At 45.3% G+C, this 16095-nt stretch overlaps 1 protein-coding gene across 5 annotated transcripts in view; it reads right to left on the bottom strand.

Moving 5' to 3' along the window:
* The window catches only part of LOC137426754 (SPARC-related modular calcium-binding protein 1), a 160219-nt gene extending 144732 nt beyond the window's left edge, over nt 1-15487 (bottom strand). The window contains exons 1-3 of one of the 5 annotated variants that reach the window (XM_068115599.2): nt 15156-15487; nt 14236-14330; nt 12570-12747 (exon numbers count right to left, since the gene is read on the bottom strand). In XM_068115599.2, the coding sequence (XP_067971700.2) occupies nt 12570-12747; nt 14236-14325 (268 nt within the window). In that variant the 5' untranslated portion in view covers nt 14326-14330; nt 15156-15487. Of the gene's footprint in view, nt 1-12569; nt 12748-14235; nt 14331-14495; nt 15091-15155 lie in introns of those variants that run through there. The other 4 variants (XM_068115598.2, XM_068115596.2, XM_068115601.2 and 1 more) reach the window with 4 other exon arrangements.
* Nucleotides 15488-16095: the final 608 nt, after the last annotated feature.

Genomic DNA, 16095 nt, shown 5'->3' with positions numbered 1-16095 from the left:
GTCAACTTTTGATTTCCGTCAATTTCAAGGAGAACGACTTGTCCGATTAAATCCATTTTTGCAGTGTGTGTTGGAGTTGAGTAGAGAAAGGTTCCTTTCGAAAATGGGCGCGCTGCGATTTTCAATATGGCCGCCACGGCAGCCATCTTGAAATTGGTTTCCGTCAATTTCGAGCAGAACGGCTTGTCCGATTAAATCCATTTTTGCAGTGTGTGTTGGGGTTGAGTCGAGGAAGGTTCATGGGCGCGCTGCGATTTTCAATATGGCCGCCACGGCAGCCATCTTGAAATTGGTTTCCACCATGCATGGGCTGAGGGGTTACGCCCGCTTTGCGGTGCTATTTATTACTGTTGTAGCGACCCATGGGTCCCCCAAGCGAAACCTGCATCAGAATCTCCTTGCTCCAGCCGGTGACGTCACCGGCGGGGAACCACGGCGCCAGAGTGGCTGGTCACGTGACCACCAAAGCGTGCCGCGCGTGCGGGTATAATCAGCTACACCTGTTGATCACGTGACCACCGAAGCACGCCTCGCCTGAGAGGCGTGGCTTTCGGTTTCGGTTTCGGTTTCTGGTTGTGCTTTATAAGGCAGCCCGATAAACGGGCTTTTCAGAGTTTCAGTGTTCCCGAGTTGGTTTTACGAATAAATATCTTCTCGGACGAGTTTGTGCCTTGCCATCCTTTTGTCCGTATCATGCTGGAGCCCGGGCTCCTTTACTGGTGACCCCGACGTGATTTGAACACGCAACCCCGACTGCCCCCGCACGGATGCGGGGCCTGCGAACGGACACGGCAAGCACGCCCTAGCCAGGGAAGCCACCTCGGCTGGTGACGCCGGCTTCTCCCGCACGGCTTCGGGCGCAGTTTCGAACGCGGCTTCGACATGCCGGAGTTTCGGTAACGACGACGGCCATGACTATGAGGTTCGCGCACCGCGCTCGGCTCCTCCTCTACGACCGGAGGGGCGAACCTATTCCAAGACCCTCCGAAGGCAAGGCTGCTTCATCACCTTCGCGCGCACTGACGTTGGCGGAACGGCTGCTTCGTCACCTTCGCGCGCACTGACGTTCGCGGCACGGCCGCTTCGTCACCCTCGCGCACCTACAACTACAACCGCAACTACCTCTCCGACCCTGCATCCTCGGGAGGCCCGCGAGGAACCTCGGCAGCCTCCCCCGAGGCCTGGACCAGCCCCTCGGTTGGCCCACCCGCTTTTCGCGTGCACCGCTCGAGCCTTCTCGGCACTGCACCCGCGAACTGCAACCTCGGGAGGCCCGCGAGGAACCTCGGCAGCCTCCCCCGAGGACTTGCCCAGCCCCTTGGCCGCCCCCCGTCCACTGCATCCCCCGAGGTCTTGACCAGCCCCGCATCCTCGGGAGGCCCACGAGGAACCTCGGCAGCCTCCCCCGAGGCCTGGACCAGCCCCTCGGTTGGCTCACCCGCTTTTCGCGTGCACCGCTCGAGCCTTCTCGGCACTGCACCTGCGAACTGCAACCTCGGGAGGCCCGCGAGGAACCTCGGCAGCCTCCCCCGAGGACTTGCCCGGCCCCTCGGCCGCCCACAGTCCTGCACCCCCCGTCCGACCACCCGCCACCACACTGGACCCCCCCCCTGCCTGCACCCCCCCATCCGACCACCCGCCACCAAACCCGACCCCCCCCCCCCGCGACTGGCCAGGGGGTCGTTTCGGTCGGGTCATCCGGACCCCCCTCAGGTTGATCTTCCTGGATCAAGTCCATTCTGGGGGGGCGTGTGTAGCGACCCATGGGTCCCCCAAGCGAGACCTGCATCAGAATCTCCTTGCTCCAGCCGGTGACGTCACCGGCGGGGAACCACGGTGCCAGAGTGGCTGGTCACGTGACCACCAAAGCATGCCGCGCGTGCGGGTATAATCAGCTACACCTGTTGATCACGTGACCACCGAAGCACGCCTCGCCTGAGAGGCGTGGCTTTCGGTTTCGGTTTCTGGTTGTGCTTTATAAGGCAGCCCGATAAACGGGCTTTTCAGAGTTTCAGTGTTCCCGAGTTGGTTTTACGAATAAATATCTTCTCGGACGAGTTTGTGCCTTGCCATCCTTTTGTCCGTATCATGCTGGAGCCCGGGCTCCTTCACTGTTGTATTCATACGTATTATGCATAGCTTCTTGTATAAGCGTCGATGTTTTTCTGTGAAGTCAACATAAGCGCCAATGTTGATGGCATTTCACCAAAATAAATTCACTGAATCACTTGGATTTTAACTTGGATTGCTCAAATAAGTCAAGTTTATTCCAATTCTCGCTTTCATTGCAGATATCCAAAACGGTTGCTTTTCCGCTCTCCAAAAGGATGGCCAAAACTTTTCTGGGAATTCTATGTAGGGAGAAGAAAAAGAAGAAGAACCACCATCAGAGGCCATTTTCCCCTGCAGAGCAGGGGTTGGCCTTTTTTCAGGCACCATGGTCCCTTTTTTAAGCAATGTTTTTATATGGCCGGATGCCCTTCCTGCCGCCAGCCCTGTTAGTCACCTCTTGCGACACAGGGAATTACCAGTGAGCTGGTACTCAATTTGCCGACCTTGGAAGGATGACAGGCTGAGTCAGCCCCCCTGGCGTTAATTCAGCGATCGACTGGGATTCGAACCCAGGGTCCTAGGATCCCAACCCGCACCCTAACCGATAAGCCAACACCAGGCTGATTATATGCATGCAGGTGACGTGTTTTTAAATCTTACATGGTCAACACCTGAAGTTGCGGCCTGTGTTCATGTAAAAGGGTCATGGCAACATTTATCGGTGCTCGCTTCGCATTAGAAGCCTACATGCGTTTCACTTCTTAATGGATGCAGAACAGGGTTTCTACCCACCCCTTACTGCTCCACATCCCACGGTGGGTTTACTATACCCTGCATCCTGGAATTTCCTCGCACACATGAGTATCAGAGCAGTTTTGGCCTCCATTCCGTGCATTGATGACTCTTCCGTTCTGTATCGAGGGCTAACCCATAAGCTTCTGGCAGGGGCTTGCGGTTTTACTCTTGTGCATGACACAAGGGCACGGTTTGTTTGCCGAACGGTTCCGCTGTGCACGCAGTTTCACTTTGGTTTGACTCTCTCATTCAAATGGAATCTCCATTCACATTCGTCACAGCATTTTGCTGGGCAATGCATGTGTCACTGCAGAGGTCAGAATGCTCCTGAGAATGAGAAACGTAAATCAAGAGAGAGTGATCGAGGGAGTACATCACTTAGAATTTTGGACAAAATAAAAAGTAAAAGTAAAATAATAAAGTTAAAATATAAAGTTAAAAAAAATAAGTTAAAATAAAAATAAATAAAATAAAATAATAAAAAATAAATAAAAAATAAAATATATATATATATATTAAATATAATATAATATCTAATAAATAAATAATAATTTTTAAAAATAATATAAATTATATATATATATATATAATACAAGAAATATAATAAAAAATTATAAAATTATTAAAAAAAAAAAATAATAAATAAAATAAAAAGTTTTAAAAATAATAATAAATAAAATAATAATAATAATAATATATATTATATATATATAATAAATATAATATATCTAATAAATAAATAATAAATAAATAATAATAAATAATATAATAATATAAATTATATACATATAATACAAGAAATAATAAAATATAAAATTATAAAAATATTTAATATAAATAAATAAATAAAAAGTAAAAACAGTAATAAATAATAATAAATAAATTAAAAATATATATATAGATATATATAATAAAATATAATATAATATCTAATAAATAAATAATAAAAAAAAAAAATAATAATAATATAAATTATATATATAATACAATAAATATAATAAAATATTATAAAATTTAAAAAATAAAAAAATAAAAAATAAATAAAAAGTTAAAATTAAAAGTAAAATAAAAAGTAAAATAAAAAAGCTTGTGGCAGATGCAGCTCAAATCCTCTACATGATACTGTGTCCATTTACGAACCTTGGCAGTCCACAACTGCATGAATGGTTGGATTGGTTGCAGACCTTTTACTATTATCTTGGGAATTTGGATTATTTACAGCTAAACTGTCCCAAGAGATTGGTCACTCGATTTTTCTTGGCGATGCATTACGCATTCATCAACGATGATGTCTCTCGCAACTGCATTACTACATGTAGAGAGTGTTCCAGATTTTGCACATTCAACTATAATTTGAGAAGTGTGTTCGCTCTTGCGTTTGTTTATTTGTTTGACTTCTATTCACCCCTGAACTGCTGGAAAGAACGAGTTGAAAACTGGTGGTTGTAGTCGAGGGGTGACCGGGGAGGTTTTGGTGGTAAACTATAAAATATAATTTAACACAAATGCATCGATGGCTATGCCTCCGGCCATGTTATATGTCAAGCAACTATGATGTTTGATCTCCATTAAAGGTCACATAAGAGAGACAGAGAGAGAGAACGAGACAGAAAAGTGGAAAAAGTAGAAGAGACACACCAGCACAATAGCACATGTTTCTAACTGGAAATATGGTTGCAAAATGATCCTTAAATGGCATATGACCTTTGACCTGTTGAATCCAAAAAATTAATCACTTCATCTTTCTATTACAGCCGATACTTATGCCAAGTTTGGTTGAAATCCCTTCTGTAGTTCTCAAGTAATTGCGGTAACAACAAAACTGATAACGGACATGCACGGACGGACAACACGCAAACATAATGTCTCCGGGAGGCGGACACATAATAATTAATAGTTTTGTGGGTTTTGTGGGAACCCCAATTCTCTCTCCGCAAATAGTATGGCATAGCACCACTCCCGATGTGTGTGGATATTACAAGTCATACTAAAATACACCAATTCTGGAGGAAGTAACTCATCCATAATGACAGACGAGTTCTTTGCCAGTTGAGTACAAATATGAACTATCGACTATCGATCACACAAACACAAACTGGTACAGCAGTAGAGGTTGGGGGGTTTGGGGAGGGGGGAGTCTAAAGTTTGGTTTCCCATTCCATTTCCATCCACAGGTGGAGTGTTTAGATGGAAAACATGGTGGTCGACAGATTCATCGATACAAAGTTGGTGGTAAAAAGGAAGTACAGAGAAGTATCATCTCCAGTACAGAGGAAGTTCAGGAAGAAGTTCAATATCTCTTGGGCACCAAACGTCAACTCCAAATTCATCGACTTTTGTTCAACAATATCGGAAAGCGTGTCGACTAAGCAAACATCATCGCCAGTCGACTGCGAGCATCAACAGTGATTGCCAGTTGGGTTGACAGAGCAACCATAGAGTGATTGACAGCTCCTGAAACAAATCAATAGAACATCCATCAATTGAGGTGTGACAAAACTAACAACCGGAAAAACTAGAGGGTTCATAGAACACCTTACCCCACACAGTCCTGATAAAAAGGACGTGGGAGGGATCTTTTAAACTCTTGCTTTGCATTTCCGAGCACAATCTACATTTGTTTTATTCATGAACCTTGCTTAACAGGTGCGATGGTAACCACACAGTGCTACGTGATGCCATATCTATATGATAAAAGGAGCCGTCCGTCCATGTGTACAGTTTCCACCCATTGTTTGGGCAGTTCGCCTGACTCCACCTAATATTTCCATACTATGGCCGCCATTTTGTACTTCCTGAGATGTGAAGTCAAAGACATCTTCAAAGTTGTCAAATTCACAATCACCATGATTTATGCATTATTTAGATCAAAATCGCTGGGTACTGATATCTCAATCAGCAATGCTGTATTTTCCTTTTTATTCCTGAGTACGATGTCTGGTCGCAATGCTTTGTTTTCTATGGTCATGTTGGATGGGATTATCAGGTCATATGTGACCATTATGTCCTTGTTTACAATTATTGCTTTTGGTTAATTTTTCCACGAGGTTTGTGGAACTGGGATATTGAAATTTCTGCAGATTTGTCAGTGGAGTACTCTAAATACCTTGTTGTGCCTTTGGGTGTACAGATGCTCTGACATGAGTTTTTTACATCCCGATTGGAGGTAACTCGTGCTTCCTGTTTCTGCCTTGCAGAACCTACACTTGTCTGATTGACTCAGACCTGCCATCTTTTAAAATCCATTGGTGTAGTGTCCTTGGTCTTGGGCATTAATAATGATTCGTTCTCTGTCACAGTTGAGCTGACCTTTTCTTAGCCATTCCAGCAATCCTTATTTGTCTATCCCAAATCTGTTCAACACTTTTTTATATATTTCCTTGCTCTTTTGTCTTTTTCCCAGTTGTCACTATACATCTGCTGGTATTTCATCTTGTATTTTTCATTTGTCGTTTTTTTGCAATCATTGGGGCTGTTTTTGTTGTTGTTTTGGTTTGTTGCACGACATCTATTCACACCTGTTTTTGGAAGTTTCTTGCAAGGTGAGTGAGAGATACCTTTTCTGCTTTGTTGGGTTCATGCTCATATACAATTACAGATTCAGTTCCTCATAGTTACTCTGTGCTCAGGCGACTAATATTTTTCGGAACGCACTTGAAAAACCACATGAGAACTGCAAAACGCCACTTCAAACTCAAGGTGTTGGTCTGGTGTGCTGTCTCTAAACAGAGAGTGATAGGGTCCATATTCTCTGACGGTTATATGCCTCCAAAGCATCTTATCCCAGGTTCAGTTGTCGTCTGAATCGGATCCGATTAATAGTGGCACCTGCCATGCTGACCCATCACTGACATTGCATTGAGGAGTATGTACTCCTTTCAAAAGAACTATAGGCTAGCTACTCCACTTGCAATATGAATGTTAAAAGAATATATTTTGCTTGCCTATCTCCTGTCCGAACCTCCTAATATCTTTACGTCGTGCACCTCAAAACCAACCGACCAGTTCTAATTGTTCATGAAAATTGCGCACGCCGGCTGACAGACGGTAATATTTTGTGAATGAAGGGCAAGCAGATCCAAGCAAGCACCCCGACATTACCATGGACAAATCAAACCCTAACCAAACTCATCCTATCATTACAGTAGTCACACTCTTGATGTTAATAACGGCTGCTTGGAGCACGCAGCGCAAGAAGTGCTTGGCATTCCAAGCTGTCTGGTGGCATTCGTGGACTCACTGCACGCAAAAGCTGTTGGTGAATCATCCCGGTAATAACAGTTGTCTTCTACCGCTGCTGGTGAAGAGATGTGATGCCAAACGTCCTCGGGTCCCGGGAGCTTCATTACCTTTGCCGAAGATTGCAATTTTTGTTTTGCAGCGTTCAACATGTCAGGTCATTGTGGCTCCAAGTTTGAAAGCTGCAGTCATGAACAATCAAGCTAGCAACTCATTATTTTTCCTGTGTACCGGCGTCTATATTCTTCGTGTGATGTTACGTGCATTTATGTCGTAGTTACGGCTTAAAGATGTTCACAGGAAACTGTCATTGTGACTTGTACCTGCAGCAATGTCTGTCACGTTGGTGCACAGGTTGTGCATTTATCTTCTAACTGTTTTGCCTCGATTCGAGTCGCGATCCAACGATAAATGGCTTGGATTGCTGCAAGATGCATTATGTTTTAAATGAAAGGTGCATTTTAACTTGCGGACTTCCTCTCTGGTCAAAGTCAACGTGTGGCCCTGAATGGGTTTCTCTCATCTCCCCTTCCTGTTCATGCTGGAGTTCCCCGAGGCAGTGTTCTGGGCCCTGTGCTTTTTCTGGTCTTCATCAATGATCTCTCCGACTCTCTGCAAAATCCTCTCTATCTTTTTGTTTATGATTCCACTCTCTGCCGCTCCATTCCTCATCCCTCAGATCGGCAGTCTGCAGCCTCCTCACTCTCTGCAGACCTGGACAAAATCACAGACTGGTCAAACAAGTGGAACATGTCTTTCAATACTGACAAATCTCACACTCTTAGGATGTCTTTCCGAAAAGACCGACTGGACAACCCTCCCATCCACTTTCTAAACAATCCTCTCCAAGAAGTTCTGTCACTCAAGCTTTTGGGTCTCACTATCTGCCATGATCTTTCCTGGGAAAACCACATTTCCAAGCTGGCCTCCAAAGCCAGTCACTGACTGGGCATCATCCGTCGTGCGAAGTTCTTCCTTGGCACACCTGAGCTCCTCACCACATACAAGGCTTTCATTTGCAGCTCAATGGAATACTGTTCCCCCCTCTGGGCTGGTGCTCCTGCCTCACACCTAGCTCGGCTTCACGCTGTTGAAACAAAAGCTTTCAGAATCATTGGAATCACCCGCGATGAAGCTACCTCCGAGGGCCTTTCACTTACTCACCGCAGGTAGGTTCGTGGTCTTTCTGTCTTCTACCGACTCCTCTCCGGCCTAGCTCCCCCAGCTCTCTCTGTGCTCTGTCCCCGCAATATTCCTACAGGTCGCACAAGATCTGCCTGCAACCCTCTTATGGTTAAACTGCCAAAATCAAGACTTTCTATTCACCTTCACTCCTTCATTCCTCTTTTCTCTTGCCTCTGGAACAAACTCCCCCACTCCCTCCAGGTCTTTAAAACAGCTATTCAGCACCATCTCTTATCTTCCCCCATCCAAAACCTTCATCTTTTCTACCCCTGTTAATTCACCAGAAATCCACTTTTTTGAAATTCCGACTTCTTTCCTGGAAGTCCTAGCAGTGTCCATGTGTTTTATACCTCTCCCACCCTCCCCCGCCCCCCTTCCCGTGCCTCCGCCCCCCAAGCCCTCTCCCTCCCACAGATCTTCCGATGTCCCTGTTCTCTACGGTTGTGCTTGTGTGGTTCCTCTCTCTCCCCATCTTGTCTCCCGCTCCCTTTATCATATGTTTTATGTGACAGTTTGTCTTTTTGTGATTAATGGTAGCTCTTACTCGAGCCTCGATCTTGTATACAAAAAAAAAGAAAAAAAAGGAAGGGTGTTGCATCAACGAATGGTAATCTGGGTACCATTTGCTCGAACATTTTTTGTTGTGGACGTTTGTGTACGTACACGATATCTTTCATATGTCCGAGCCAGAAATTATGGAATGAAGTCGCATCCGGGTCGGGAGGTGAATACAGCGGATCTTCAGCTTGGATCAAATTTGCCGCTCGCAGATGCCGCCCATGTCCTTGTTTCTCAGGACAGCATGGTGTAAGGTGTTGTACGATATCGCTAGTTTATTTAGTCTTTAAACCAGGTGCTGAACTTGTCGCCACAGATTGTACATGGAGGTACGTACAGGACCCAAATTATACAGTTCCTCTATTCCTAATAAAATTCCTGTTATGCTCGCCTGGAACGTTAGTTTTGAGCATTTTATTCACTTCTATTTTCCAAGTCACACTTCATCGCACTTGTGATGGAATGAGAATGTCAACCTGTGACGTCACCAAATATTATTTTTAACAAGTTCAAAGACACACAGAGGAGCTCACACACACACAGGTATGGCCAAATACAAAATAAAACACAGGACTTTACTTCAGACAAACACAGCCACTGAGCTTGAGGGAAGTGACGTCACTTCCCAGGGAATTTTGCGCAGCACCATGCCATCTTTGTCAAGTCGCTATTGTATTCCATACATTCTGGCAGAAATTGAATAGAAGGATGCGAAGGTATCCGTTTGCGTCTCTTCCCATTTCCTATCTCTCTCACCACTTCATGGATCATCATGGAACTCTGCAGGAAAATGACAATCCCTAACAATCCCGCTTTTGGCATTTCAACTGGATTCCAATTGTTATTACGTTTGATCCAAAGACTAAACTTTTGAAGACTTATTAGACTTTTGTCAAAGCGTTCACAATGCCAGATGACCAAGGACAGCCCACGGAAATGCTGGGATAATTGTTGACATTGTTTTCTCAAATTATTCTTTATCACAAAAATGTCGTTCTGTGGGTTTCCCATCCCAGGAAATGCAATTCTATCCCCATCATAGGTGCTTCACAGATACATATCCTCAGTATTTTCATATTCTAACAACTCGGTGAAAAGGTTGTTCCCCCGAACATTTGATTATTGTATCATCTTTGGGCTTTGAGCTACACAAGTCTGGGTTTCATTCCCGACCTGACTATAAACCATCAGGTGGTGTTTCACAGAGAGGGCAATGCATCACAAAGTATGCAAAGTCCTCCAGATGAAACTTGTTATGAGCGTCCCGTCCGTTAGCATTAGTTTGAGTCCTTCGTAAAGATGAGGGACGTTTTCACCGGAACTCTGAAGGAATTATATGAATTTCTGCCCCAAGCAGCCCATATGAGCCTATATACCTCCTGCGGTCAACACAAGGTATGATTCATTGGGGGCATTGAAGTAGCAGTATTAGTAGTTGAAGCAGTAGTAGATATATATATATATATGTGTATATATATATATATATATATATATATATATATATATATATATATATATATAGTTGTTGGAACCCATCTGTGGATCGGTCCCATCGGCCGATGGGTCTGACCCATCTGTGGATGCACGAGAAATGACAATGCAGACCCATCGGCCGATGGGTCTGCGCCATCTGCGGATGTGTTGTTCACCTTGAAGGAATGTGTATGCATCATAATTCATCTCTGTTAAATTCTGTTTAACGTATTGTATCCGTATTCCGTAAATTGTATCCGTAATTGTATCCGTAATTGTATCCGTATTGTATCCGTAATTGTATCCGTAATTGTATCCGTATTGTATCCGTAAATTCTGTTTAACGTATTGTATTGTTTGTGTTAAAAATCATCTCTGTTAAATTCTGTTTAACGTATTGTATCCGTATTCCGTAAATTGTATCCGTAATTGTATCCGTAATTGTATCCGTATTGTATCCGTAATTGTATCCGTAGTTGTATCCGTAATTGTATCCGTAAATTCTGTTTAACGTATTGTATTGTTTGTGTTAAAAATCATCTCTGTTAAATTCCTACCACATGTAATTCCAATGACTGTGTACCTGATTGAAGAGCACCATTCTGTCAACACATTCCTTCAAGGTGAACAACACATCCGCAGATGGCGCAGACCCATCGGCCGATGGGTCTGCATTGTCATTTCTCGTGCATCCACAGATGGGTCAGACCCATCGGCCGATGGGACCGATCCACAGATGGGTTCCAACATATATACATATACATACACACTTTTTTTCTTGGACATCATAAGGAATGTGACTTTTTATCTCAAAAATATGTTTTTCCGTAGGAGATGGCTAATGGGTAATGGAAAAGTAGCAAAACAAAAGTTAATTGAATCCAATAATCAAAATGTATTTTTCAATACATACTTATGTACACATATGCATATACAATCATTCCTCTATTGTTTGAACCATTTGGCAGCCATATTGAATTCTTTGAGTTTAAAATTTTGAACGAAATTGATCTTCAAACGAATCCGATTGGTCAAAAAGCTTGGTAGCCATCTTAGATACTCAAATTTGTTTAAGATTTAAAGATCTTTTCCAGAACAACCCAAACGAGTAATACAAAGCTTCAGATAAATCATCAATGGACAGGTGTGCTTCAACTTTGAGGAGGGGATGTAAACTCTGAAAAGTGAAAATGGCAATCAAAGACCAAACGTGATTGAAGGATTTTGGACATTGAGAAATTGATGGATTTCAATGAAATATTGTTTAGGCTATGGTACATAGATTATGATATGAACACTTTTTAACCAGAATTGGTGAATGCTTCCTGAGCAACAGAGATGAAGGCCATATCAACCAAGACACCAACTGCTCCATCAACAACAACAACAACAACAACAACAACAAAAATCAGCTCTTTTGTTTGTCGTTTTGCAGATCTCAAAAATGCTAAATTTGAAGGCGTCTCCTTTCAACTCCAATTTGTTGAAAAGCCTTGATTATTTCGATTAGGAATTCTCTCAATTGATCTCTGCCTACCCAGTGAGTGTATTATAAAATATAAAGATGTCTCTCGTCTTACAGTATGTGCCATCCGACTCCTCTCCTGTCTTCTACCGACTCCTCTTCGGCCTAGCTCCCCCAGCTCTGCCTGTGCTCTGTCCCCCAAATATTCCGACAGCGCACACAAGATCTACCAGCAACCTTCTTCTGGTGAAATTGCCAAAATCAAGACTCTGCTCACCTTCACTCTTTCATTCCTATTTTCTCCCGCCTCTGGAACAAACTCCCCCACTCTCTCCAATCCCACTCCTCCCTCCAGGTCTTTAAAACAGCTGTTCACCACCATCTCTTATCTTCCACCATCCAAAACCTTGATCTTTTCTACCCCCGTTAATTCACCCCAGATCTACTTTTTTGAAATACCGACTTCTTTCCTGTAAGTCCTGGCAGTGTCCATGTGTTTTTTTTACCTCTCCCGCCCCCCCCCCCCCGCCCATTCTCATGCCTCCTCCCCCCAAGCCCTCTTCCTCCCACAGATCTCCCGATGTCCATGCTCTCCATCTTGTTCTCCTGCTCCCTTTATCATGTTTTATGTGTCGGTTTGTCTTCTTGTGATCAAATGTTAGCTCTTAAACAAGCCTCGATGTTGTATACAAAAACAAATACAAAATACAAAATACAATTTTTGCTGAAAGGTCAGACGAAAAGTATAAAAGGGATGCAATTTGTTATACACACTTGCCAGATCTGCTTTTGAGGCACGCACCTTCACAATGTCCATCATGCTCCTCCTTAAGCAGCGGATCCTTGCACTTTGCTCGCTGGAAGTCGCAGGGGGACTGGAACGTCCGTCCGTCAGAGGCGCAGAGTGGCCGCTGTGCCCCGTCTGCGCATTCCGTACTGCATCTCGCCTCTTCTTCTGCACCCCTCTCGCCAATTAGGAGCTGCAGAGGGATTAAAGAGAGCAACTCGCTGATATTCCTTGTGAACTTGTATTTATCATCCTCCGTACAGTCCAGACACGTCACTTTGCGATTGTCATCACTTTCTACAACTCAAAGTTCCGAATGATAAAAAAAACATCACAGCACGTATCCCGAAATGGCTATATATCCATCGCAAATATTTCTGTGTAGAATATTTTTGAGACGCTGTCAAATTGATGGAACAACTATTTACTCACAGCAGGGGAATTTCATGAAAAACTAGAACATCACTTGTAGAGCGCAGAGTCTCGCCTCGTGCGCACATTCTGAACAAAAATACCATCGTTAACTGAACACGCCATTATTATGTTTTCTGTAGCGTTGTTACCTCCGCCACCAAAGGCCACCAAAGGTCACCAAAGGTCACCCCTGTCTGTCTGTTTGAACAATATATCTCAAAAAGTTGTGGACGGATTCGAACTCAATTTGGCAGAGATGTAGCGTATGTGACAAGGACGAAATTATTAGATTTTGGTGAAGATCCGGATTCGGATTCGACTAGTCCGGATTTCCAGATTTCCGGATCCGGATTCCGATTTTTCCTTTTTTATCCAATATGGCTGCCACATGTGACCGGTGACATCAGAGCTATCAATAAAATATTCTCCATGGGGAGTCCCCCACATGTTTAAAGTTTCACATGTCAGATAAACGGTTGCAGAAAAAAAGAATGAAAGCAAAATATAGCCGCGGACACACAGATAGACAGACGCATTACAAATTGTGTTGAAGCCCTTTGTGGCAAGACTAAAAATGTGATTTTATCAACTTCCCGATGCTTCTTGATCTTTTTGGAGTAAAAAAGAAAAGAAAAAAGTCTACATCAGCATTGAAAACCCCACTTTATATATTTATTTAATAAATATATAATGTGGTATGCTCACCCATAAGCTTGCTCACACGTAAGCCAGCAGCATGCTTGCTCACCCATAAGCCAACCATAACTTTGCTCACTGATAAGCCAGCCTTAAGTTTGCTCACCACTAATCCGGCTGTATGTCTGCTCACCTGTAAACCGGTATGTTTGCTCACCCGTGAGGCAGCAAGTTTGCTAACCCCTAATCCGGCCGCAAGTCTACTCACCCATAAGCTTGCTCACCCGTAAGTTGGCCATGAGCTTGCTCACACAATCCTGCCGCACTGCCGCAGGGTTGCTCACCCCCCATAAACTGATCGTAAGTTTGCTCACTCATAAGTTGGCCCTACGTTTGCTCGCCTGTAAGCCAGCCGCAAGTTTGCTCACCCATAAGCCGACTGTAAGTTTACTCACCCATAAGCTGGCCCTACCAGTGCTCGCCTGCAAGCCGGGCGTAAGTTTGCTCACCCATAAGTTCTCACCCCTAATCCGGCCGTATGTTTGCTCACCCCTAATCCAGCCGTATGTTTGCTCACCCCTAATCCGGCCGTAAGTTTGCTCACCCCTAATCCGACCGTAAGTTTGCTCACCCGTAAGCCGGCCCTTTGGCCACACACCACCTGCACAGACAGGAGCAGCGCCAGATGACAAATTGTGGTAAATGGGAAACCTCTCAGCATCGTTCCTGTCCACGAGACACAGGTAAGAGCACAGTGATATTGCACACGAGCGCACCTTCGTGGTCCACACGAGCGCACCTTCGTGGTCCACACGAGCGCACCTTTGTGGTCCACACGAGCGCACCTTCGTGGTCCACACGAGCGCACCTTCGTGGTCCACACGAACGCACCTTAGTGGTCCACACGAGCACCTTCGTGGTCCACACGAGCGCACCTTTGTGGTCCACACGAGCACCTTTGTGGTCCACACGAGCGCACCTTCGTGCTGCACACGAGCGGACCTTCGTAGTCCACACGAGCGCACCTTCGTGCTGCACACGAGCGCACCTTTGTGGTCCACACAAGCGCACCTTCGTGGTCTACACGAGCACCTCCGTGGTCCACACGAGCGCACCTTCCTGGTCCACACGAGCAACTTCGTGGTCCACACGAGCGCACCTTCGTGGTCCACACGAGCGCACCCTAGTGGTCCACACGAGCACCTTTGAGGTCCACACGAGCGCAACTTCGTGCTGCACACGAACGCACCTTAATGGTCCACACGAGCGCACCTTCGTGCTGCACACGAACGCACCTTAATGGTCCACACGAGCGCACCTTCGTGCTGCACACGAACGCACCTTCGTGGTCCACACGAGCGCACCTTCGTGCTGCACACGAGCGCACCTTCGTGGTCCACACGAGCGCACCTTCGTGGTCCACACGAGCGCACCTTCGTGGTCCACACGAGCGCACCTTAGTGGTCCACACGAGCACCTTCGTGTTGCACACTCACGCACAAAACAACTATATAGTCACTCCGGCTGTCTGACCCCGGCGAGAACCCGTACCCACGCACGGTGACTGTCAGTTTTGGGCGTCACCATGTGCCTCTCAAACTTCAAAAGCAAAGGGCCACCCCTTCCCCACTTTCCTCCTCCTTCCACCATGGACTCTCGAATCTCAGGACGTTCGTCTCGATGACGCAGTGGAACCCCGAAGCGAAATCGACTTCACCTTCAATCATCACGCCAGGTGCGACATGCGACTCGTCTCTTTACTCGACTCTCTCGGATATTCAACACGATTACCTGCACGACAGCGTTTCTTGTCACGAGGCAAATTGCTTTTCATTAATCTCGCGCGAGCAGCGATGATCGCAGAAGTCAATCACAGAAGTCGCGGCTTCTCGGGGGAACAGGAGGAATTAAACCCGCAAATAACCTCCTCAGATTTTCATTTTCCATGCAAAAGTCGGACGAGTGTGGCTTACAGCGTCCTCTAGTGCTGAGAAAAAGACATTTCCTGGAATAGTAAAGACTCCGCGAGCTCCAGGTATATGCGGCTCTTCAATAACCGGAGACATCTTTTGGAAACGCAGTCTCCAGTGGATGTGGACACGGAACGAGGACATGTAACGGATTGTAGGGGTTGAGGAGGACGACGTGAAATGGTGGGACACGACCAACTTTGCTGTGCATTCATAGAAGCCAGGGATCCTAGTTTCTTTGTTGTGGGGCTGTGGGTGCTTTGCTTTTACCAAGAGGTCCCTGAGTGTCCGACCACGTCGAAATTATGTTCATGGAGGTTGAGGAAATGTGGTGCCGAGTGTTTCTGATTGATGGAGGAGAGGAAGGGCCTTATTCAGAATACTTGGCAATTGGGATGAGGTAGGAGAGTAGGTGGTTACCAGTGGGACACGGTTAGTTGCAGGTTTGGGTTTGTAGTCAGAAGGTCTGCTCTCGGTTTGTGTTTTGCTCGGTTTATTGCTTCTTTCACAGAGTGAGGGTC

The sequence above is a fragment of the Myxine glutinosa genome, chromosome 5, assembly GCF_964187855.1.
Source record: "Myxine glutinosa chromosome 5, kmMyxGlut1.1, whole genome shotgun sequence".
NCBI classification, from domain to species: Eukaryota; Metazoa; Chordata; class Myxini; order Myxiniformes; family Myxinidae; genus Myxine; species Myxine glutinosa.
The sequence above is the reverse complement of the archived record's forward strand: the minus strand, read 5'-3'. Positions and strand labels throughout refer to the sequence as shown.